General features: G+C 44.2%; 1 protein-coding gene across 4 annotated transcripts in view; it reads right to left on the reverse strand.

Annotated features, from left to right (window-relative positions):
* Positions 1 to 26,314, reverse strand: part of AFF1 (ALF transcription elongation factor 1) — a 205,870-nt gene that overhangs the window by 121,838 nt on the left and 57,718 nt on the right. The window contains exon 1 of one of the 4 annotated variants that reach the window (XM_068233479.1): positions 2,276 to 2,482. The exons of 2 other annotated variants lie outside the window; for them this stretch is intronic. In XM_068233479.1, the coding sequence (XP_068089580.1) occupies positions 2,276 to 2,287 (12 nt within the window). In that variant the 5' untranslated portion in view covers positions 2,288 to 2,482. Of the gene's footprint in view, positions 1 to 1,983; positions 2,012 to 2,275; positions 2,483 to 26,314 lie in introns of those variants that run through there. One more of the 4 variants, XM_068233480.1, reaches the window with a different exon arrangement.

Below are 26,314 nucleotides of genomic sequence, written 5' to 3' on the forward strand. Positions count from 1 at the left end.
AATGAGGTGATTACACAAGTCAGCATGTAGATTATAATTGGCTATTCTCTGCTTGAATATTGTGCTTTGACGTTATCCATGTTGCCTGCACAAAGTTATACTGACTCTCTTCACTCATTGGTATATTTGTATAGCAGTGTGACAACATCTGCAAACACCAAGCACTGCTCTTGGCTCATTTTTCTAATGTAAACACTGGCAGAGATAAGCATGTATGGTACAATGGAAGTAACTGAGGTACTGCATTATTAATCAGAGCCTCATTTTACATTAAACACATTTGACAGGAGGCATATTCTATGCAACGCTAATAGATTGGATATCCGATTCAATATAAACATTGGATCAAATAAAAAATCTATTATAGGGCAGTACAAAGCTAGAGGTGTCATGTCCGTATTCTGAATGATTTCCAATCAGATACCTCTTCAGATCTGATGCGTATCGAGTGTTGCAAGATGGTAAATGATCCACATTCCCCAACCAGCATTCAATCAAGGAAACATTGATCATTTAATGCATCAAGCATACATGGCATATCATAAGTATAGATACACTAACACTTTAAAGCAGACCTGGACTCAGAACTTCCTCTCTGCTCTAAAAGATATGCAACAGCATAATAACCCTTAAAGAAAAATATTTCTTTGTTACAGCTGATACAAATCCTGCAATAAATCAGCAGTGTTTCTACTTCCTGGTTTCATGGCAGCAGACATTGTTAACATCCTGTGTTTACAAATGAGATCTCATCTGGGGCAGTCAGCTGACACAGGTAAGAGATCAAATTACAACTTGTGATTAGTCACAGATGAGGGGGAATTAGACAGACTAAACTCTAAATACATACAGGGTGTATTTCTCAGTTTCCTTCTGTCCTGTGCAAGAGTTCAGGTCCACTTTAAAGTGGATCCGAGATGAACTTTTACTCATTGCATAATTGTGTTCCTTTCCTATAGTTTATAGGGCACTCCTCACGCCAAATCCTTTTTTGTTTTTGTTTTAATACTCTAACTCCCTATAAACTAAACAAGCCCCACCCACAGTTTTCCGAGAGCCTTGGCAGTAGCAAGGGCTCATGGGAGCTCAGTCTGGGCAGGAGGAGGGGGAGGTGTTACTAGCCACTGATTTCAGAGGCAGGGAGGAGGGGGGGGATTAGGTTTTTTTCAGTCTAGAGTGCTGATGGTGCAGATAAGCCTGCCTCTGTGTAATGTTTACAAACAACATGGCTGCTGTCACTGTACCAAAGGAAGAAATAATCATATTCTATTAAAGCAGTATGCAGACAGATTTGCTGTTTAAACCATCTAAACTGTACATAACATACATAGACAAGTTACTTGTTATAGTTACTTTTTCATCTCGGATCTGCTTTAAGGCCTTTATTCATAATTATTTATTACACATACTAAATAGTGTTATGAACACGATGTAATGGCTTTAAACGTAGTTTCTGTGACGTTGTGAAATAAGAGGAGTTGGTACACATTGATCACCATCTAGCACACTGTGTTCCTAAATTTGCGGAAAATAGTTTGCTTGAACACTATAATCTCTACCAGCTTTTATAAAGCACAACAGATATCACTGGAAAACATGTTCCCGCATTTAAGTGGAAAGCAACATCTACACAGTCGAATATACCACCTGCATTTACAGTAACACAGCGAGCGAGAGACACTCTGCAACATGTTGTTAACTGCTCTCGGTGTTACCCTAGGGGTTATTCTGGGAGGGACTCGCACAACTCTCTGTAGGCTTACCATACAAAATGCAGATATGTCATACAAGATATAAATATATACTCTCACAGACACTCATCTCAATTGATATAGTCAACGACTCAAGCAAACCCGCTGAATCCAGCCAATCACGCACACAAGGTGAATGAACGCACCAAAGCAAATACAAGCCTTCGTTTGTACAAGTCCCAATCCTTCCAGTAGAAAGTTCATCACGGTTTTATTATTATTTTTCACTCACCCAAAAAAAGAAAGCACATCCTGTATTTTCCTTGCAAGTAAACTGATCGCAAGTGAACAGCGCGACCAGCAATCCACAAAAAGCTTATTCCTTTATGAACCTGTGCTTGGGTCATCGTTATCAGGTGATCATGGAGCATATGTCAAACACAGCTAAGTAAAACAACACCCATCTCTGTGTACATTAGCTCAGAGCTGGAGAAAATGGATCCTTGTGTGGAAATGAAGCACATTCTGTGTGTACCTTACGACAGATGCTGACAGCTGATCACCCATTGTGGAGGAGATCTTACCTCTGTGAACATGTCTCACTTCCCTCCTACATGGCCAAAAGCTTTCTCTGTCTCCACACCAGCCCACTTGTCAGTCCTAATCAGTGTCAACAGGTTAGCCTGCTTTCTCCTGGCAGCTCCACGGTAGCTTTCACAGGAAAGAACTTTTAATCTCTTCCCTCGCACAGGCAGGGCCATGAGAAGGCTCGCTGAGCTCCCAGGCATAACTCCCTTGGCTGCGCTCCTAAAAATGCTCTCTCAAGTAAATGGTTGCTTAGCAATATTTGCCTTCCTCTCTGTATATTTGAAATTGGCAACATCTGTCCCTCTGGCAGTTCGTTGACTAGCGTGAAGACGGCATGGTGAGCAGCGATCTCACACGCAAGAACACCCACTTTTCTGAGATGGCCTCGAGGACAGTTTGAGAGCTCGCTTCTTTGAATTTTGAGAGCGAGAGCGAGTTATCTTACAGCTGGGGAGGGGCAGGAAGGTGATGAAAGCTGCAGTACCCAGGAGACCTCCTTAGTAACTGCTCAGTATAATAGTAAGCAAACACCTGCTAGCTCCAAGCCACAAGCTCAACAATTCAAACAAGAGGGGAAAAAATACAGGTAAGCAGTGTGCTGAAAGACACTATACAAAAAAGTGCTTAAAAGATTTAGGATGTTTAAACTGGTTTGTCATTTCAGACACATATTTCCAAACAACTTATTTCCACCAAAATATATCATCAGTAAAATGATGATGAATTACAACAAACAATTACAATTGTTTATTTCAACTACTAACTGGACGTTTTAGTGCATATCACCTCCAAAAATCCGGTCTCACTGCTTTGACAAACATTGGATCCTTTCACACTGTACACATTGCATACAGATTGCCCAGGGAGCTCGTGGTGACCCAGAACTCCTAGGGGTGTGTAAGGGACTACAAAGGATCAAAAAGCACTCACTATATAATGATATGCAAAGTGGAAGTTTGCCTTCTTAAAACAGAAGATTGTTCCAGTTGGAGTCAGCATATGGTGCCCCATAGTGCATCACTGCCTAATATGAAAACTGTCTGTCTCTTTGTTGTCCATGCTTGGTGAAATTTGCTTTATTAAAACAGAAGGAAATTTGCAATAATTCAGCTATAAGTGAACATTTGTGGTTACCCACAATGCACCACTACTGAATATGCAAATTATCCCTTTTCGCCCTTGTAAGCGAGGCAAGCATCCAGAACCGCTGGTGTATAGCAAGCATATAGCTTTAAATATTACACAGCCACACCAACCTCACATGTAGATAGCCTGTTTCAGACTTTTGGCCCTCACCAGTACATGGCAGGGATTGATATGGCTGTATGGGAAAGGGCTTGAACCAGTACAACAGAGTAACCACGCAGCTCAGGGTGACCCAAACCACTAGGAATGTATAGGGGGATAAAAGAGACCGTAAACCAATGCTACTAATAAGTAATGCTTGGTGAAATTTTCCTTCTTAAAACAGAAGGAAATTTGCAATAATTCAGCTATAAATGAACCCATGTTACTTCCTCTATTTGGTACCCCACCAAGTCTGACGCTGTCTCAGGCATTCTCTCCGCAACGTATCTTTGGGTGCCATAGCACCCCTTGGATGCCCTGGGTTTTATGCAGAACAGTGAATTTGACAACATTGGTGAAAATCTATGTGTAGGGCCAAGCTTAACCCCGCCACTGCTGACCGAGACCCTATTTTCTGCTGCCACACTCCCATCCATGTACGCATGCGGTCGTACTGTGCATGTGCCTGAATGGTCTGTGCCTATGCAGTAGCACAAAGCTGCTAGAGCACAGAGGAAAACCGCATGCACAGTATATCTTGACGCAATATTGGATTATTGTGGCTCTGTACTATTACCAAGCTGCCACTTAATTGCATTCAAGTGGCAAGCGCAAGACAAGACGTTGCATGAGGTATACCATTGAAAGACTGATTGCCCTACCAAGTACATAAGGGAAGGACCAGGTCAACTGGATGAATAAGTCCGATTTTTATTGGAAAAACTTCAGTATTGGACTGACAGACATATTAGATCACACATATTGGAGCTAGCAATCGCTCCATAATCGTAGCATTGATTAAGAAGCCATTGCTAGCTCCGATAGGCGTGAGCTAATATGCCTTTCTGTCCAATACTGATGTTTTTCCAATAAAAAACAGACTTTTATTCATCCAGTTGAGCGGGTCCTTCCCTTATTTACTTAGTCAGCTTGGCTGTGCTTAGTCCTGCTCCTCGCGAAGTATGGCAGAGTGGTGAGCAGTGTTTCTTTCTCTACTGATTGCCCTACCATAAGCTCTTCACGTGCAGGTTATTAGCTGGTTTGCAGGAACCAATACTTACTTTAAATGGATATACTAATACCTGTTAAAGCAGACCTGAACTCAGAACTTCCTCTCTGCTCCAAAAGATAAGCAACAGCATAATAACCTTTCACAAAAAACATTCCTTCATCACGACTTACAGAACTGGCACAGAATTCCTGCAGTGACACAGATATCATGCAGTGTATTTACTTCCTGGTTTGCTAGAAGCACAGAAAGGGTTAACCTCCTGTGCATACATATTAGCTCACAACTCGGCAGACAGCTGACAGCTCAAAATACACTGGCTCATTACTTGCTGAGAAAAAATAATTAGACTGGCAGTTCTCGGTTAATAGACACAGGGTCCTCTGTGTTTTCCATCTCTTCTGTGCAAAAGTTCAGGTTCACTTTAATACATTTATTTTTCATATGAAACCATCACTAACAGCTGGTACCATGCATTAAAGGAGCTTGGACTTTTCTTTGGATGCAGTTTAATTGAATTCTGAAAGTAACCTGTAGTAGTTTATACTCCACCCTAACTACACAAGTCAAGTTCAGACACATACGGTTCTGAGAGTGATAAGCAAGAAGGATATTATTCATACTGGAATAACCAACAAGTATTTTCAGCAAACTTGTCAAAAAGAAAAAACCGGAAAAGCAACATGCTTTAAAGCGAATCTCCAGAATCTTTTTTCAAATATAAAAAGCCAGCATCGCCCCCTACAGAAACATTTAATGTTTTTGGTTTAAAAACACATTCTGTGCACTGCCAGCCCAAGATGTGTATAAGGTAACTGCAGGAGGTATGATATTAACCAGGGACCCGGGGCTCCTTCCACACTACTGGTAAAGCTGGCCTGTGCTATACTATATAATAATCTGCAAGTGTCCCTGTGTCAGTGCTTTTTTGCACTGCACATGTGCAGGGACAAGACACAGAGACACTTCCGAGAGCCGGAGGAGGACGAGGCCAGAAGGGGCGGGAGTGTGTGTGTGTGCGTGCGGCAGATTAGGGACAGACCTAGCCTGTTTTTAAATGGACTAAGGTCACTAGTTCTACATAAAGCAACAAAAGAAACTGCAGAAACTTCTGTATATGGAGGGTAGAAGGCTGCTTTTCTACACTGCACACATATCCTGGAGATCCACTTTAACCATCTCAGGAATGGACAGCTCTGGCCCCTTAAAGGGTACCTTAACTCACAAAAAAAAAATAAAAAAAATAGGAGTTTCACTTACCTGGGGTATCTATCAGCCCCCTGCAGCCAACCTGTGCCCTCGCAGTCAATTATGGCTCCTCCGGTCCCTCGCTGCCAGCTAGTTTCGTGTTTGCCATCTGGGAGTCGGCCAGCCGCCATGCCTACCTTTTTACACATTCCCGCTGGTGCAGAAAGCTATCGCGGATATTAACAAGTACATTTTTATGCATTACAGGTGCACCCGTAATGCGTAAAAATGTACTTGTTAATGTCCGAGATAGCTTTCTGCACCAGCAGGAATGCGTAAAAATGTACGCATGGGGGCCAGCCGACTCCCAGTCGGCAAAAACAAAACTAGCTGGCAGCTGGGACCGGAGGAGCCATGAGTGACTGCGAGGGCACAGGATGGCTGCAGAGGGCTGGCAGATGCCCCAGGTAAGTGAAACTCATGTTTTGGGGTTTTTTTTAGTTAAGGTTCCCTTTAAGGACCAGAGCTGTCCTTTAAACTGCGTGCTCTGTGATTGGCTCACAGTAATCACAAGATGGCTCCTGACAGATGCAGAAGCTATACGTCAGACAGCAGAGCAAGCAGGTGCAGCGACAGAACAGAGGTGCGAATGGCGTAAGTGTGCGACTGTGAATTGTTGGAATGTACGTCCTGTCAAAGCCATGCAGCCACCAATAGGGAGTAGATTCCAACTACGTCGGTCCGAAAATGATTAAGGAATGAACTACAAACACATATCAAAATGTGTAGAAGCAAATTACATACCTTTGTGGGCTGGTACACATTACACACCCCACTGGGCCCTTTCAAATGACATCTGTCCAGCATGCTAGATTAATAGTTTCATTCCATTTCGTAAAGAAAGTGATCGTAATTATGATCAGGCAGCCACGTTGTGACATCAGTCTCTGGCAGATTCAATCATTATGATTGAATTTGCCAGAAATCAATGCCGCAAATCCAGTAATATATGGACACCTTAACACGTCGGAAGAGATATGCAAGCAAGTTTAGTGTAAGTGTATCAGCTTGTACTGTACATAATGGGACTGACAAGTGGGGTAAAATGAATATGGTAAATATATTGTTCTACTGATCGAGGCCAACACTGTCATTTTAATGATATATGGATATGGAGGATATTTCATAGGCACTGGGAGGTATGGGCAACAGTGGCTGCTCTCTGGGGTCATAGGAAGTGGAAGCAGCTGCATATAAACATCCCCACTGATACAATGATCAATTTTAAGCTACCTTTGTTACTGACAGAGGAGCAGTATGGGGTGCTTTGCTAAATTTAAGGGGCCCATACACTGGTCGATCTGAGCGGTCGATCGAATCGATCGCAAACTGATGCACAATTCAATAGTCGATCGATCAATTTGCGGGCAATTTCAATCGATTTGATCTGACAGGATGGAAAATCTAGGTCGATCTGCTGCTGGCAGCAGATCGATGGGCCATAGAGTTGCATTGGATCTAATGGTGCAGTAATGCCTTTAGATCAATTGTCAATAGATTTTCATTCTGAAATCTATTGGAAATCTGTTCCTAGTGTGTGGCACACATCAGATAGATTCCTGTCAGGGTCGACCTGACAGGCATCTGACAGAAATCTATCTGATGGCAGAATCTGCTGCAAATCTATCAGTGTATGGCCATCTTTATGCTCGGTACACACATTACGTCGTGCGATTTTCCGACCTTTTTTCTGCTCGATTCTGCACTCAATTCTCTTATTTTCGCTCGGTTTACTTATCTTTTTCCATTCACTTCTATTAGAAATCGAGCACAAAATCGATCGGGAGTAATATCGGACATGAGGGATTTTATCAATCGGATCCATCTATCGCATGGAAAATCGTACCGTGTGTACCCAGCATAAGTCCACAGAGCACTTATAAGTCCTGTAATTACAAAGATCAATCAATGCAATTATATCCTAATCCTTTTATTGAAGGCATTCTGTGTAAAGTTTGCAGAATGCTGGCTACAGTCATATTTACTACAGTGCACTGTGCACGCTGACGTAGAGACTACATGTTTGGTAGTGCAGCGGGGATGTGTGTGCGTCTTTCAGACTGTTCTGCTGGTAACCTCTGCACCTTCCTGTGCCCCTCTTCCTGCTTCAACTCCTGACATAATAATTTATTAGTCTAACAACGACCGAACCCTGACCTGCTGCAAACCATGGGAACAGCATAATTAGCAGCCAAAGATGTCAGCAGGGACATGCATATCTAGTGTTAGGGTCCCTCTCCAATGAGCAGAATGACCTCAAATACACAGACGTGCAGGCTACTTCTCTAAATATAGCAAACTTTTCATTCTTTCAACAGATAAACAAGTAGAATTTGCAGAACCGGTGTTAATATCAGCATCAGCAACAGGTTTCTTAGAAAAATGATGCATAAATGTACAGCATCATTATCTACGCTAAATTACATGCATGGTGAGACAAACAAGTACCATTCTTACATAGAACCTGCCTGTGTTCCCTTTTTTTGTCCCCGATATCTGGTAATTGGTAAGTAAACCTGCGTGTGCCTAGGCAACTCCTGAGGACTGGAAAGAGCTTCAGTTGCTGAAACTATACTCAGTATGTCACGCTAATAAACCAAACTTACATTTTGAATTCCAAAATATGGGTATCCAGAAAATTTCTCAGAATTAGATCTATGAATACAATTCTATCTAATCAGTTTAATTTTCACTTAGGCCCCGTTCACATCACAGAACGCAGGCGCGTTCTGTTCAGAACACAACGCACAGGAACGCACGTCATGTGCGTCTCTGTGCGTTGCGTGGCTGATCCCATTCACTGAAAGTGAATGGGACAGCCGCGCGTTTTGCTAGGAAATGCGTGCAGCATGCGTTCCCGGACCGCACAGGTCCGGAACGCATGCAGTGTGAACATCAGACAGTGCACTGTATGCACTGTCTGATGTCGTGCGTGTCGGCCTCCTGCACGCGTTCCCGAAACGCAGACAGGAACGCGTGCAATGTGAACGGGGCCTAAAGTTCACTTTTCATACACATGATAGAATAAACTTGGCCAAGACAAAACACAATGAGGGTGAAGGTAACCATAAGAAGATGGATTGGATGGCTGTAATATCTTTCAGCTGATTTTTTGTCATCAGACCAGAACATTTATTTTGGGATAGATATTTTGCGGGACACACGGGCCCATATGCAATTACCATTTTCTTCCGAGTTATCTCTTAGGAGAAAACTTTCATCTTCTCTTTCAAATAAAACTTTGGTGAAAAAGTACTATCAAACTTATTTTGAATATTTTCTTGCTTGCTGGTGGTTAAAAAGACATTTTATGATGAGGCATGAAAATATTAACTAGGACAACTCAGGAGAAAAAGTGTATTGCATATGGGCCACTTTCTTCTGATTATTTCTCCACATAATCACATCCCCTTTATTTAGACATTTATCTTTACCTGGTTTTCAATCCCTTTGTTGTAGTAGCATCACACCCCTCACCTATGGCTTGGAGGAATAGTGGAGCTCAGGTTAATGCTGCATTTTCTCAAGCCCTCCTCTCTTTATGAAAAGGGGTTTGTTTTTTAGCAAGTACTCCCTGCATTGGTAACACCCCAATTGTGTATACATGCGTTGAAACATCCCCTGGTGCGTTTTCTTTTAGTACAATTACTATAATGTTAATTATCTTTCAGGTCAGCCTTGGGGCTAAGTGGCTTGCACTTTCAGCTTGCAGCACTACAGTACAGTGTTTAAAGGGAACCTAGAGTGATAGGTACAGTATATAGAGGCTGCCATATTCATTTCCTTTTACACAATACCAGTTGCCTGGCTGTCCTGCTGATCCTCTGCCTCTAATATTTTAGCCTTAAGGGGCCCATACACTGGTCGATTTCAGCCATCGATCGATAGATTCCATAGAAATCAATAGACTCTAAATAGATAGATTCTAACGATCAATTTGTGGCCGATTTTGATGGATTTTATCTGACAGGAGGGGAAATCTAGGTCGATCTGCTACTGGCAGCAGATCCATGGCCCATAGAGATGCATTGGATCTAACGGTCCAATAATGCATTAAAGGGGCCCATAAACTGAGCAGATTAGCGGCCGATCGTTCTAAATCGATCGATCGATCGCAAATCGATTGACAGATCGATTAATTTGAAGCCGATTTCCATCGATTTCAATCAATCTGACATGCTGGAAAATCTAGGTCGATCTGTTGAGATTGCTTATCATTTTGCATTGGACGTAATGGAAATCTGATGGCAAAAAAATGCCATCAGATCGATTTTCAATAGATTTCATACTGAAATCTATTGGAAATCTGTTCCTAGTAAAAAATGTTCCTAAACACATCAGATAGATCAGAAATCTATCTGATGATCTATCTGCTGCTAATCTAATGAGTGTATGGCCACCTTTAGATCGATTTCCAATAGATTTCATTCTGAAATCTATTGGAAATCTGTTCCTAGTGTGTTACACACATCAGATAGATTCCTGTCAGATTTCTGTCAGATGCCTGTCAAGTCCAATCTATCTGGTGGTCGAATCTGCTGAAAATCTATAAGTGTAGATTTTAGACCTTGAACAAGCTTGCAGATCAGGTGTTTGCCAAGATTAGCTGCATGCTTGTTTTAGGTAAGCAATTCAGACACTACTGCAGCCAAGGAGATCAGAAGGCATCTAAAGGTGATCATACACTTGTTAGATTAGCAGCAGATAGATCATCAGATAGATTTCTGATCTATCTGATGTGTTTAGGAACATTTTTACTAGGAACAGATTTACAATAGATTTCAGTTTTAAATCTATTGAAAATCGATCTGATGGCTTTTTTTTTGCCCTCAGATTTCCATTAGGGCCAATGCAAAATGATAAGCAATATCAACAGATCGACCTAGATTTTCCAGTCTGCCAGATCAATTGAAATTGATCGAAATTGGCTACAAATCGGTCGATTGGTCAATCGATCGATTTTGATCGATCGGCCAAAAAAATCGGCTGAGTGTATGGGCCCCTTAGGCTGGTTTCACAGTGGGACATTAAAGTCCCATGTTACAGCAGCCAGTAACGCAGCCTAACTCACAGCACTGTAAAATCAATGTGCTGTTCACAGTGCCCACGTTGCGTTACATTGTAACACAGCACGTTTAAACAAAGTGCTGCATGCTGTACGTTATACTGGGCTAAGCCACGTTAGACTGTTTGCACATGCTCAGTAATGTTGGAGGAGGAGGTCTCCCCTGCTCCTCAGCGGCCAGCCACATGGCTAATTAATATTCACTGCACTGTGGTGACTCCTGGTGGGACTGTAGTGTTGTCCGGATCATGAACGAATCGTTCATTTGATCCGGATCTTTTTTGTGAGTCGAATCATTCGGATCATCACAATGAAAGATTCGGTTCACAGTGGATGTCTGTCCGGAAGATACAGGAACATACAGAATGTACAGTGCAGGGAAAGTCCTGTCCTGCTAGTCATTTCACCCCCAGTCTGCTTCCCTAGTAAAATGATTCAAATGATTCAGTTCAAAGATCCGGATCTTTTCAATGATCCGATTCAAATGATCCAAATCCTTAAAAAGATCCAGACATCCTAGCACTAACCTGGAGCGGCTGCTTTGAGAGCTGCATAACGCAGCGCAATCTGACGTCCAACTTCAACACCACCATACGTTGCGTTAGGGGCACGTTATGCGACCATAACGTCCCCTAAAATGCAACGTCTTGGTGGGAAAGTAGCCTTAATGTTTAAAAGGAGATAAATAGGGCAGCCTGTATATACCCCTCGCTACCCTTTAAATCTCAATAAGGAAATATCTGCATGGTGTTAGTATATTCTTTTTTGTTTCAATAAGTATTATTGAAAATTGGAATTTAATATATACAGACAGAGAAAACAAATAGTATCGTCAGATAACAGATGAGGATTATGACATAACATATTAATCATATCAGTATCTTGGAAATGTCCTTACATTTGCACAAGGAGATCTTCACAATAGTAACTTATGGTTGCAAAGCAAGGTGTGGCGTAACTAGTCAAATCAAGATCATACACAAGAGTGCAGATTAGGATTTAGATTATCAGGAAAATTGAGAACTTTTTTAGGGTGGACTAGATATGCAACTTGGGTCTGGGTTTCTAGCACCTCACACTGAGCCGATGAAGAAGCTGATTTTATAAGTAAGATTTAAGAATAAGGGTTAGACTAAAGATGGCCGCACACACACACACACACACACACACACACACACACACACACGATACAATAAAATGATCCGATTTTACGGTAATTCGATAAAACCGATCGGATCTCCCTAAAAAAAAAAAATCGAAAGCTTTTTTTTCATTCGACTGAAAAATCCGATCAGATTTCCCATTTTCTTCGATTTTTATCGATCCGGAATGCCAGATATTTTTCTTCAATCTTTCTAAAGATTGTGTGTTGTGTGTTAGATTGCCAATTTATTAATATACACACCCTAGCAATTTTGTCAGAGTATCCAACCATTTTTATCATAATTGGGGAAAAAAATTGAATATGTGTGTGGTACATTGATCATATTTTTGAAATGTTACAATCAGTCAGAAAAATTGATTGCAATTCTTAAATTGAACAGAGGTTTTAAAAATTGTATGGTGTGTGGCCACCTTTAGATTAAGATTGACCCCGGGGTCCTCCTCCGCCAAGATTTCAGTGTCATTTAGTAATGACACTAATCTCATGTCTCATTCACTGAGATTCATAAGAAAGAGTGCATGGTAAAAGCCGTACTCCATATCTACCTTCAACTCATGGGACTTATCTCATGTCGTCTATATATTCCCATGTGCTCTGCAACTCAGACCAGCATGACCAGGTTTTGGAGATTTTGTGTGCTTCATCAAGTGTTAGTATATTCTACCTGTGTGTATGTGAATTACAATTCACATACTTGAAAAATAAAAATATGCTGGTAAATTAACTGGTTTCTCCCGACGTGCCCTAAGACTTTGTTAGGAACTTTATATTTTGACTCCTTCTGAGAGATAGTTAGTATCACAAAATTATTTGGTATACTTTGTAAAGTTTTACAGAAAATGACAGCACTAATTAAATGAATAATACTACTGCTATTACAAATAAGAATATGGAAAAGAGTTTGAGACATGATCTATCTGCAATGCTACTTCTGAGCAGCAGAGGGAGCCATTCATAAACTGAGCTACAGCAAATCTCTCACGATATGGATCATTGCTCCCATTTTGTACTTCCTTGCCAAGAGAATCTTAAAGGGAAGGTCCAAGCAAAATAAAAAAATTAGTTTCACTTACCTGGGGCTTCTACCAGCCCCATGCAGCCATCCTGTGCCCTCGTAGTCACTCACTGCTGCTCCAGTCCCCCACTGGCAGCATGCCGACCTCGGGGTCGGCGGGCCGCATTGCGTACATTTTTACGCATTCCAGCTAGCGCAGGAACATTAACACATACATTTTTACGCGTTAGTGGATCAATGCGTAAAAATTTACGCATAAAACCACTAAGGGCCCGTTTCCACTAGTGCGACGCGATTTCGCCGGCATTCCGACGCTTGTAAAAACGCATGCGGGTGCGTTTCCGCATGCGTTTTACCCGCGATTTCGCGTGCGATTTCGCATGGCAGGGTGCCATGCGAAATTAACCATGACACTGCCAGGATAAAATAACATTGGGAAGGGTGCGAAATCGCACGCGAAATCGCGGGTAAAAACGCATGTACCAAACGCATGCGTTTTTACTATTAAATACATTAGCGGCGATTCGCACGGATTCCCGACGCAGGCGAAAACTGTGGGTCCCGCCGTGCAGATTTGGCCCGCTGCCAAATCGCTCCCGCACGCCGCACAGGTGGAAACAGCCCCATCCACTAACATTAGCTATGCGAATCCGCATGCAGTGCCCGCATGCGGATTCGCCCTAGTGGAAACGAGCCCTAACATGTAAAAACGTATGTGTTAATGTTTCTGCATTAACGTGAATGCGTAAAAAAGTACACAATGCGGCCCGCTGACCGAGGTCGGCATGCTGCCAGTGGGGGACTGGAGCAGCAGTGAGTGACTACGAGGGTGCAGGATGGCTGCATGGGGCTGGTAGAAGCCCCAGGTAAGTGAAACTCATTTTTTTATTTTGCTTGGACCTTCCCTTTAACCAGCTGAGCGGTCTGGACGAGCTCAGCTCGTCCAACACCGCCAGCGGCTGCCGCTCAGGCCCTGCTGGGCCGATTTTAATGAAATAAAAAGCAGCACACGCAGCCGGCACTTTGCCAGCCGCGTGTGCTGCCTGATCGCCGCCGCTCTGCGGCGATTCGCCGCGAGCAGCGGCGAAAGAGGGTCCCCCCAGCCGCCTGAGCCCAGCGTAGCCGGAACAAAAAGTTCCGGCCAGCGCTAAGGGCTGGATCGGAAGCGGCTGACGTCAGGACGTCGGCTGACGTCGATGACGTCACTCCGCTCGTCGCTATGGCGACGATATAAGCAAAACAAGGAAGGCCGCTCATTGCGGCCTTCCTTGTTTATTCTGGGCGCCGGAGGCGATCGGAAGATCGCCTCCGGAGCGCCCTCTAGTGGGCTTTCATGCAGCCAACTTTCAGTTGGCTGCATGAAATAGTTTTTTTTTTATTTAAAAAAAACCCTCCCGCAGCCACCCTGGCGATTTAATCAGAACGCCAGGGTGGTTAAGCAAACAATTAATGGTTGAACTTCATTTTCAAGACAATGACATCTCTGTTGTCCCAAAGCATCCAGAATTAGACCTGGTCTGTTAAATTAAAGCTTAAAGCGGATACGAGATGAAAAACTAACTATAACAAGTAACTTGTCTATATATCTTATCTAAAACCGCTTCAAAAGTTTATGATTATTTATTCCTGTGATACAATGAGGGCAGCCATGTTCTGTTTGTCACGTTTTCACAGGCTGAGGGCTGGATATGCAAACAACTTGCCTGTGTGTGAATTCAGTCCCCTCTCCTCCTCGCCCTGCCTCTGAAATCAATGGCTAGTAACCTCCGCCTCCTCCTGCCCAGACTGAGCTCCCATAAGCCCTTGCTACAGTGCCAAGGCACAAAAGGAGCTGTGGGCGAGGCTTGTTTAGTTTATAGGGAATTAGAGTATTAAAACAAAACAAAAAAAAAGTATTTGGCTTGAGGAATGCCCTATAAACTATATGAAAGGAACTGCAATGCAATGAGCAAAAGTTTATCTCGGATCCACTTTAAAGGGAAAGTCAGAGAAAAAAAAAATACAATATGTCCCTTGCCACAGCTCCGTTTCCAGCCAGTGGCCTGGGGTCCCCTCCGTTGGTGATGCCGACCTCACCAGGCCAGCATCCACAGTGCCTGCGTGAGCGCACAGCCACATCACTCGTTATCGCACTCACATGGTCTGGAGTGTTCTGCGCAGGTGCAGTAGTTCTGCACCTGCACAGAACACTCCAGACCACCTGAGCACGATTGCGCATGCGCAGTAAATGCCAGTCAGCATCTGCAATGGAGAGAACCCGGGGCCAACTTCTGAAAGTGGAGCTGCGGCGAGGGGCATATCGGCTGACAGGGGATGGAGGAAGTCCTCCGGTCCCCCACCATGTAGTATGAGGGCCAACAGATTTTGAATACTATGAACAGAAGGAACATGGAAAAGGTAAAATTGGCAAGTCATTGGCCAATTACATTTGGATTATTGTACCAGGCTGTATGCAGACAGTCCTTACTTTGATTATCTGAACAAAGTTTTTATTTTCAGTGCCAGGGGAGAGAGAAAAAACAAATGCGCAAAACGGGGTGCATGGATGTGATGGAAAGCTATTAGAACATATTGAAACAGGTTCTACACTTACGTATAATGAAGAAATCATTACACATAAAAACAACCAAAAGGCAGCATACAAGGTGACCCAGTATAAGCCCCTTTAACAGTAACTCCATAAATTAACACAGCTGTCAGAAAATCAATTTTGCCTCCTTAAGATACTGACTGTCATTTTACACTGCAACCTGTCCAAGAAAAACATTCATAAGAAGACTACAGGAAGTAGCTGGGTTCACGAACTGTGAATATATTGTTTAATATAAAGGTCAAGAAGCAAAATATTGTTATATGTACTTCAGTATCTCTTGATTATGCAAAACCTTAAAATGTAGAGACATTTAAGTCAATATTAATAAAATGTTTGTAAAAGTGTATTCTCTTCGTTGCTTTATTTATAGTTCATTGCCTTATTTATACTGCTAAAATACAGCATCATTAGTACCTAGAAGGAGATAGCCAAGGTAAGCAGCAACTCCTTGCTTCCATGCAAAACTACCCGACCACCCAGGACTCTGTCCCCATACTCCAACTGTTATTTCTGCTGTCTCTCCACTTCTGCTGATGCTAAATGGTGTTGGAAATCAAGACGAGACAAGACGTAGACAATTAACACGGACTCAAAAAGCCAGAGCTGCAGCCACTAGGGCATGGTCTATTGGCAGTAGCAGTGTTAGGGAGATTTGCCCAAGGTCTCCTACTGAATAGGTGCTGGCTTACCGAACAGGAAGAGCAAAGATTTAAACCCAGGTCTCATGTGTCAGAGGTGGAGCCATTAACCATTACACTATCCAGCCAATCAAGATGCACTAGCAATACTCAGTGCTTACAGAGAGTATTCAGTACAGGAAACTTGGTGGAGTGGGACAGAAGTGGACATAGAGCATACAGAGAAAGTGGTAAGGCAGTTAAGGTGCAATATTTAGCAAACTATCATTTTTTATAAGATCATTCAGATAGAAAGAAAATAAGGTATTTAATCAATACACATCACTAAAGAATTTAACTTGTGATCATTCCCCCACCAGTTATGACCATATCTATGAAAAATCAGTGAAACGGGACAATCATTTCTTTAAGGAGACAATAGATAATGTGATTGATCCAGACTGATAGAGCCCATCAGCTTCTCAGTTTTCATGTAAAGCAATCTGATTGAATATGCAAACGTTCACTAAAAACTGTACCGTTAATGGGCAACTTAAACGGAACCCAAGTTGAGAGGTACAGGATCTTCTCAAAAAATTAGCATATTGTGATAAAGTTCATTATTTTCTGTAATGTACTGATAAACATTAGACTTTCATACATTTTAGATTCATTACACACAATTGAAGTAGTTCAAGCCTTTTATTGTTTTAATATTGATGATTTTGGCATACAGCTCATGAAAACCCAAAATTCCTATCTCAAAATATTAGCATATTTCATCCGACCAATAAAAGAAAAGTGTTTTTTAAAACAAAAAAGTCAACCTTCAAATAATTATGTTCAGTTATGCACTCAATACTTGGTCGGGAATCCTTTTGCAGAAATGACTGCTTCAATGAGGCGTGGCATGGAGGCAATCAGCCTGTGGCACTGCTCAGGTGTTATGGAGGCCCAGGATGCTTCGATAGCGGCCTTAAACTCAACCAGAGTGTTGGGTTGTGCGTCTCTCAACCTTCTCTTCACAATATCCCACAGATTCTCTATGGGGTTCAGGTCAGGAGAGTTGGAAGGCCAATTGAGCACAGTAGTACCATGGTCAGTAAACCATTTACCAGTGGTTTTGGCACTGTGAGCAGGTGCCAGGTCGTGCTGAAAAATGAAATCTTCATCTCCATAAAGCTTTTCAGCAGATGGAAGCATGAAGTGCTCCAAAATCTTTTGATAGCTAGCTGCATTGACCCTGCCCTTGATAAAACACAGTGGACCAACACCAGCAGCAGACATGGCACCCCAGACCATCACTGACTGTGGGTACTTGACACTGGACTTCAGGCATTTTGCAATTTCCCTCTCCCCAGTCTTAATCCAGACTCTGGCACCTTGATTTCCGAATGACTTGTAAAAGTTGCTTTCATCCCAAAAAAGTACTTTGGACCACTGAGCAACAGTCCAGTGCTGCTTCTCTGTAGCCCAGGTCAGGCGCTTCTGCCGCTGTTTCTGGTTCAAAAGTGGGTTCATGCTTCCATCCACTGAAAAGCTTTATGGAGATGAAGATTTCATTTTTCAGCACGACCTGGCACCTGCCGACAGTGCCAAAACTACTGGTAAATGGTTTACTGACCATGGTATTACTGTGCTCATTTGGCCTGCCAACTCTCCTGACCTGAACCCCATAGAGAATCGGTGGGATATTGTGAAGAGAAAGTTGAGAGACACAAGACCCAACACTCTGGATGAGCTTAAGGCCACTATCGAAGCATCCTGGGCCTCCATAACACCTGAGATGTGCCCAGAGCCGGGACAAGGTCCTCCGGCACCCAAGGCTGAGATACCAAAGTGCGCCCCTCCATCCCTCCCACCCCAGCCATCACACACTGATTGCTATTAGACTAAGAGGCCCCCATGGGCCCACAACCTCCCCAACACCTTAATATCTAGTTATCTGGCTTGCAGGCACTGCCATGTATCCCCTTTTCTTATTTCTATCTGCTTCAAACACAATTAGGAATGACAGCTGAATGAATTCTGCGCCCCCTCCTACACTGCGCCCTGAGGCTGGAGCCTCTCCAGCCTATGCCTCGGCCCTGCCCTGGATGTGCCACAGGCTGATTGCCTCCATGCTAGGCCGCATTGAAGCAGTCATTTCTGCAAAAGGATTCCCGACCAAGTATTGAGTGCATAACTGAACATAATTATTTGAAGGTTGACTTTTTTGTTTTAAAAACACTTTTCTTTTATTGGTCGGATGAAATATGCTAATTTTTTTGACATAGGAAATTTGGGTTTTCATGAGCTGTATGCCAAAATCATCAATATTAAAACAATAAAAGGCTTGAACTACTTCAGCTGTGTGTATTTGAATCTAAAATATATGAAAGTCTAATGTTTATCAGTACATTACAGAAAATAATGAACTTTATCACAATATGCTAATTTTTTAAGAAGATTCTGTATATGGAGGCTGCTATATTTATTTCCTTTTAAGCAATACCAGTTGCCTGGCAGCTCTGCTAATTATTGGCCTCTAATACTTTCAGCCATGGACCCTGAACAAGCATGCAGCAGATCATGTGGTTCTGAGAAGATTTAGTTACCATTCTCCTTGCACTAGTATTGATACATCTGCCCAAGGTTTGAGTGATCATATCAATAGCTTTCTTTTAATACCGGTAACAGCAAAAGATGCAAGAATGGAAACTACACTGGGCAGCAGCAGCAGCAGCAGCAGCAGCAGCAGCAGCAGCAGCAGCAGCAGCAGCAGCAGCAGCAGCAGGAGTACTGCTTGCTTGAGGGGGAAAAAAAAACTATCAGGTTTTATATGTAAGATACACTTCTTATAACATATCCATTATGAGATTTTTAAAATGCCAAGTTGAAAAGTCCACTTAGGCCTGGTGCACACACCAGAGGAGTTTTTCTGAGCGTTTTGAGTTTTTAAATCAGTGTTGCTTGCGAATTTTCGCCAAAGCCATTTTCGCATCGAAAATCCCATTTTCGATTTCGCCGAATTTTCGCGAAAATAACTACTATTTTCGCTTCAAAGGGCGAAATTTCGCATTAATATTTTCGCATTAATTTTCGCCTAAAGTCCGTTTTTTTTCGCGTTGAATATCTAAGCCCCCTTAAAAGCTAGAATCACCAAATTTGCAGGGTATATTAAAGAGATATGTGGGTACAAGAGGAAAAATAAATTTTTAAAAAAGACCTTATAGTTTTTGAGAAAATCGATTTTAAAGTTTCAAAGGAAAAAAGTATACATTTAAATGCAGTAAATGACAGTTACTTAAAGGGATACTGTTGGAGGGGTCGGGGTAAAATGAGTTGAAGTTACCCGGGGGTTCTAGCGGTCCCCCACAGACATCCTGTGCCCACGCAGCCACTCCCCAATGCTCCGGCCCCGCCTCTGGTTAACTTCTGGAATTTCAGACTTTAAAGTCTGAAAACCACTGCGCCTGCGTTGCCATGTCCTCACTCCCGCTGATGGTACCAGGAGCATACTGCGCAGGCCCAGTATGGTCTGTGCTTGTGCCGTGTGCTCCTGGTGACATCAGGGGAAGCAAGGACATGGCAACGCAGGCGCAGTGGTTTTCAGACTTTAAAGTCTGAAATTCCAGAAGTGAACTGGAGGCAGGGCCGGAGCATTGGGGAGTGGCTGCGTGGGCACAGGATGCCTGCGGGGGACCATTAGAAGCCCCAGGTAACTTCAACTCATTTTCCCCCGACCCCCCCCCCCCCCCCCCCCCTACAGTATCCCTTTAAGCAAACCTAGAGGTAGTGTAAAATTACTAATATCAAAAGAAAGGACCAAGTGCCAAGTGCAAACTGCCAAGTGCAAAGGGCCAAGTGCAAGGGCCAAGTGCAAAGGGCCAAGTGCAAAGGGCCAAGTGCAAAGGGCCAAGTGCATAGGCAAAGGCACAAGTGCAAAGGGCCAAGTGCAAAGGCCCAAGTGCAAAGGGCCAATTGCACGTGCAAAGGGCCAAGTGCAAAGGGCCAAGTGCAAAGGGCCAAGTACAAAGGCAAAGGGCCAATTGCAAGTGCAAAGGGCCAAGTGCAAAGGCAAAGGGCCAAGTGCAAAGGGCCAAGTGTCAAATGAAAAGGGCCAAGTGTCAAATGAAAAGGGCCAAGTGCAAAGGCAAAGGGCCAAGAGCCAAGGGCTTTTTGCACTTGGCCCTTTGCACTTGGCCCTTTTTGTCACAGACCACTAGGCCGGTCTGCGGATGGGGCAAGTCGATCAGCGTCAGAAATCCTCTCACACGGTCATTTGTTCATCACGAAGGGTAACCCGCATTCGCAGTTTGATGAACTGACTCACGAAGGGAGCGTTCTGATACCAACCGAATCACTCCACACACATACAATTCAAAGATCTGCCACCAAGCGAGTTACACAGCCCGCTACTGTAATTTTACTAGGACTTGGAGAACGCTATATTAACCCTTAGCAGTATGCAAGAATCTGGGTCAGATCGTTATGTCTGGGCCGGGTTCTCGCATACGGGTTATAAATGTATACTTCTATTAAACACAGGGTAGCGAGTTCAGGAGAATAGGTACGATTGTGTATGTTCAGCAACAGGTCATAACCGCTAAACGATTTTTAAACGTTTAATAACACAAATGCATTACATACAGTTATATACACCTATTAACATATAAAACACAGAGCTTAAAAATAAAAAGGAATAAAATCAGAAAGTTCTTACTTAGTTAGCTGAGCAGTCCATTTGAAGGATGAAGAAAATAGTCCAGTTTAAAGTAGGCATTCAGGTCAAGTCTTTGTACACAACATGCGCCCGGTTCTCCTTGAGCACATGTCTAGACCTTCCTGGTAGATGGAAATTGAAGAACTGGGTGGAGTTCCTTGCAAACGCTTTTTACTGACCAGAGTTTTGGGGCGGTCACTACCTGGAAAGTAGGTGTGTTTGAGGCAGGGTTACCTCCTGGCAGTCAGGTTACTACCCCCAGACTTGGAGCAAGGAATGTACCAATTATTAATAATTTGTGTAATTCCGCCCCAGATGGGTGCAACGCAAATCCGAGACCATATTCATAAGCAGCACGCGACTCTGTATTAAATGAGTCTATACACGCCTAGTCTGTCGAATTTGCTCTACGCAGGCCGGATCAAGTGGATTCTCTGTTGATTCCTGATAGCCAGAAAATTATAAATCATGTGAGTGATAGAACTGATTTCTGGGTATCAGGAAATGTGTTTGTTGTCTTTCTGTGCCAAACCCATCTTGAATTATTAAGTAAATGTTCCCATTGTGTGAAGCTATAAGCTTGGAGGGAAATTTGAAGTTCAACCAGTTTGAGCTGGTTTGGTGGAACATGAGCTATGTGACCAAATGCTGCTCCCCAGGTGGTCTGGCCACTTGTGAATTCTTTCCTGACCTCAACAGGATGTGGGGGAGGTTACTGTACTCAGTAAGAGAGAGGGAAATTGACATCTATTGTGTATTTACCCAAGACTGACAGGAACTGTGCACGACCATGCGAAAGTCGATGGCGATTTTGCGCACACTTTCCGTAATGTCCGTCACATCTCCCCCCTACCAGTCGGACGCACAGAGTGGGTCTGCATGACCCGCTCTACGCGCCGCTTAGCTACTGAACGGGTTCTTGACTTCTTATCTGACTGCCCGTTAGACAACTCACCAGAAGCATAAGGCCTCATGGTCCGGTGTGTCCCAGTGTCCGCTTTGCAGACGGTGCGATGCACACCAACAGGCTGACCTCTAAAGGCTTGGCTGGGTTTGCGTAGCGCTTCCTGTAAGGGAGAGAGTCGTTGGCTGACATCCGGGTCACTTCCTGACTCTCGGGTGTCAGCCTGCGAATCTGGAAGCAGCGTGGCATACCCCTGCTCTAACTGACTACACCTTGGCACAACATTTTGGTCAGCACAACCTAGGTGGACATTAGAGCACATTTTAAAAAACGAATCAGCCTTTACCGGGGTGGCGAGGCTTGCCCCTTCTCCAGGAAGGCTAGAGGGTGGACCTCTGGGCAGTTTTGCACTAGGTTGCTTCTGCAAGGGGAAAACATGCAAGGGTGAGACAGGGAAGGCATGGCCTGTCTCCACCAGCTGTTTGTTAACAGCAGGCAATGGTGGAGCACTCTTGCTGTCATAGCAGGAGGGGAGGTCTAGGCCCCCTGCTGCCTGCTCTGACACCTGGCCTGCTTCCACTGCCAAGCACGGATATGACCCAGGCAACACAAGACTGTTACCTCTTAGGTTAGAGGCAATCACACTTAAACATAAATCATTTTTAGTAATAGGAGATTCGGCATGAAATCTATTAGCAACATCTGGTACAACATTAACATCACAGTTACGTTCATTTTTCACATCATGTACACAGGTATCTGGAACAACAGTGACAGGTTTAGAATCAGACAAACCGTGATTAGACAGCTGTCCATTAGAAGCAGGTACCGCTTCCTGGCCTCCTTCCCTAGGAGGGCTAGGTACCATTACCCTTGCTGCCTCCCTCTGTCCCACCCCAAGCTTGTACAGTACCTGAGTGGGTCCAGACTGGCAATCCGGGGTGTTGATCACAGGTTCATAAAAGGATCGTAGGGTGCCAAAATCGGTGCCCAACAGCACAGGCACTGGGATGTCATCTGTCACCCCCACAACTTTTGACTGGCGGCCCCTTCCCCAATCGAGAACAACACGAGCTTTGGCGATGCGTGCGTGTGCGCCACCAACTCCCAAAAGTGTGACACGCTCATTAGGCAGGAAATTCTCCCTGGCTACAAGATGAGAGCGAACCAAGGTAAGCTCTGCGCCTGTGTCACGGAAACCAACAGCGATCTGGTCGTTAACTTCCACGACTTGATGATTTCCGGAAAGTCGAGGATTTGCTGCTCCCATGACGAGGTAGGCGTGTGCAGTAGAGGATGCGCTAGCCACTTCTGCGTTAGGCTCTGGAGACGGCGTCCTCACCTCGGGGCAGGCAGACTTGAGGTGTCCTCGCTGTCCACAGTGGTAACACTTCGGAACATATGTGGCATCAGGCGGATGAGTAGCAGGTGCAGCATCCGGCCTCTGTGGCTGTGGGACCCGATTCCCACGGTTAGCAGGGGGAGGAGAGCTGGGTTGCATAGGTCTCCCCCCTCTCCAGCTCTGGGCTGGAGGTTTGCGGCTGTCCGGCACACGGGTGGCCACAAAAGTGTCTGCAAGTTCTGCGGCAGCTTTGGCGGATTCAGGCTTCCGCTCCAAGACAAACTGCCGGACATCTGGAGTGCAGCAGTTCAGCAACTGCTCCTGCACGATGAGGTCCTCCAGACCTTGGTGAGAGTCTTTTTTGAGGCCCCGTGACCACTGCCTGAACACAGTCAGCAGGCGACTCTCCAGGTCGGTGTAAGAGTCGGTGTGGCCTTTCTGCAGGGAGCGAAACTTTTTGCGATAGACCTCTGGGGTCAACTGGTATTTGGCGATAATTGCAGCTTTTATCGCCTTATAGTCATTGTCTTTCTCAGCGGGTAAGTCCACAAACGCCTCAAGCGCTTTGTCCCGCAAGTTGGGTGTCAGATATCTCGCCCACTGCTCCTGGGGCAGATGATGCTGACGGCAAGTCTTTTCAAATGAGTGTAAATAAGTGTCCGGGTCGGTTCCCTTCTCCATTTCTGGGAACTTAAATTTTGGAGTCCCAAACGGGCCTGCTGTGGGCCGGGGTTCCGGAGCACTTTGCGAGGGATTTTGGCCTTGCGCTCGCAGTTTGGCCATTTCAAGGTCATGTCTGCGTGCGGCTTCTCTCTCCTCTCTTTCCGCTACTTGCTCAGCTCGCCACCGGCGTTCTGAAGATTCCCGTTCAGCCTGGCGTTCTAAACGGTCAGCGTCTCGTTCTGCTCTGTCAGCGTTTTCTCTGACAATCTGCATGTACAGCTCAGGATTTGTCTCCAACAGCCTTTGTAATCCAGGTTGCATTCCAGCATCAGGAACACAGAACAGGTTGGCATGGGCGGGCTCCTGCCGGCCACCATGCTCCTCAGCAGTTACAGCGACCGGTTCAGATGCGGTAACGTTTTCCTCTGGGTCTGGAAGTGGGTTGCTTTGCTCCAACCGCTCACTTTCCTCTGCCCCAGTTACAGCACCGTCTGAACCAGGAGTGTGCTCTCCCAGCATCTGCTCCGGCTGGGTATTCAGTCGCAACAAGTCCTCGATCAATTGTGCTTTCTTTTTTCTATAAGTCACAATGCCTTTTTCTTCACACAAGTTCACTAGGTCTGCCACTGACATTTTCTTGTATCTTGCTGCAGCCATTTTTGCCAAATAAAAGATAGGATAGGAAAAGAGATTGGGGGGGGGGGGGGAACTCTGTGCTACACGTTTAGTCTATATAAATGGTAATGCACCGGTTATCGACCACAGATTTTTGATCTGTTCTGGCAGGTTAATCAAATAACGTTGCCGTTGATGTTCTAAACATACACAAATCCCAAAAAGCTGCCAAACAATGTCACAGACCGCTAGGCCGGTCTGCGGATGGGGCAAGTCGATCAGCGTCAGAAATCCTCTCACACGGTCATTTGTTCATCACGAAGGGTAACCCGCATTCGCAGTTTGATGAACTGACTCACGAAGGGAGCGTTCTGATACCAACCGAATCACTCCACACACATACAATTCAAAGATCTGCCACCAAGCGAGTTACACAGCCCGCTACTGTAATTTTACTAGGACTTGGAGAACGCTATATTAACCCTTAGCAGTATGCAAGAATCTGGGTCAGATCGTTATGTCTGGGCCGGGTTCTCGCATACGGGTTATAAATGTATACTTCTATTAAACACAGGGTAGCGAGTTCAGGAGAATAGGTACGATTGTGTATGTTCAGCAACAGGTCATAACCGCTAAACGATTTTTAAACGTTTAATAACACAAATGCATTACATACAGTTATATACACCTATTAACATATAAAACACAGAGCTTAAAAATAAAAAGGAATAAAATCAGAAAGTTCTTACTTAGTTAGCTGAGCAGTCCATTTGAAGGATGAAGAAAATAGTCCAGTTTAAAGTAGGCATTCAGGTTAAAGTCTTTGTACACAACATGCGCCCGGTTCTCCTTGAGCACATGTCTAGACCTTCCTGGTAGATGGAAATTGAAGAACTGGGTGGAGTTCCTTGCAAACGCTTTTTACTGACCAGAGTTTTGGGGCGGTCACTACCTGGAAAGTAGGTGTGTTTGAGGCAGGGTTACCTCCTGGCAGTCAGGTTACTACCCCCAGACTTGGAGCAAGGAATGTACCAATTATTAATAATTTGTGTAATTCCGCCCCAGATGGGTGCAACGCAAATCCGAGACCATATTCATAAGCAGCACGCCACTCTGTATTAAATGAGTCTATACACGCCTAGTCTGTCGAATTTGCTCTACGCAGGCCGGATCAAGTGGATTCTCTGTTGATTCCTGATAGCCAGAAAATTATAAATCATGTGAGTGATAGAACTGATTTCTGGGTATCAGGAAATGTGTTTGTTGTCTTTCTGTGCCAAACCCATCTTGAATTATTAATAACGTAAATGTTCCCATTGTGTGAAGCTATAAGCTTGGAGGGAAATTTGAAGTTCAACCAGTTTGAGCTGGTTTGGTGGAACATGAGCTATGTGACCAAATGCTGCTCCCCAGGTGGTCTGGCCACTTGTGAATTCTTTCCTGACCTCAACAGGATGTGGGGGAGGTTACTGTACTCAGTAAGAGAGAGGGAAATTGACATCTATTGTGTATTTACCCAAGACTGACAGGAACTGTGCACGACCATGCGAAAGTCGATGGCGATTTTGCGCACACTTTCCGTAATGTCCGTCACACTTTTCATTTGACCCTTGGCCCTTTGCACTTGCACTTGGCCGTTTGCACTTGGCACTTGTTCTTGGCACTTGGCCGTTTGCACTTGGCACTTGCTCTTGGCTCTTGGCCCTTTGCACTTGGCACTCGGCCCTTTGCACTTGGCAGTTTGCACTTGACACTTAGCCCATGGCACTTACACTTGGCCCTTTCTTTTGATATTAGTAAATTTACA

This window comes from Hyperolius riggenbachi, chromosome 1, assembly GCF_040937935.1.
Source record: "Hyperolius riggenbachi isolate aHypRig1 chromosome 1, aHypRig1.pri, whole genome shotgun sequence".
NCBI lineage: Eukaryota > Metazoa > Chordata > Amphibia > Anura > Hyperoliidae > Hyperolius > Hyperolius riggenbachi.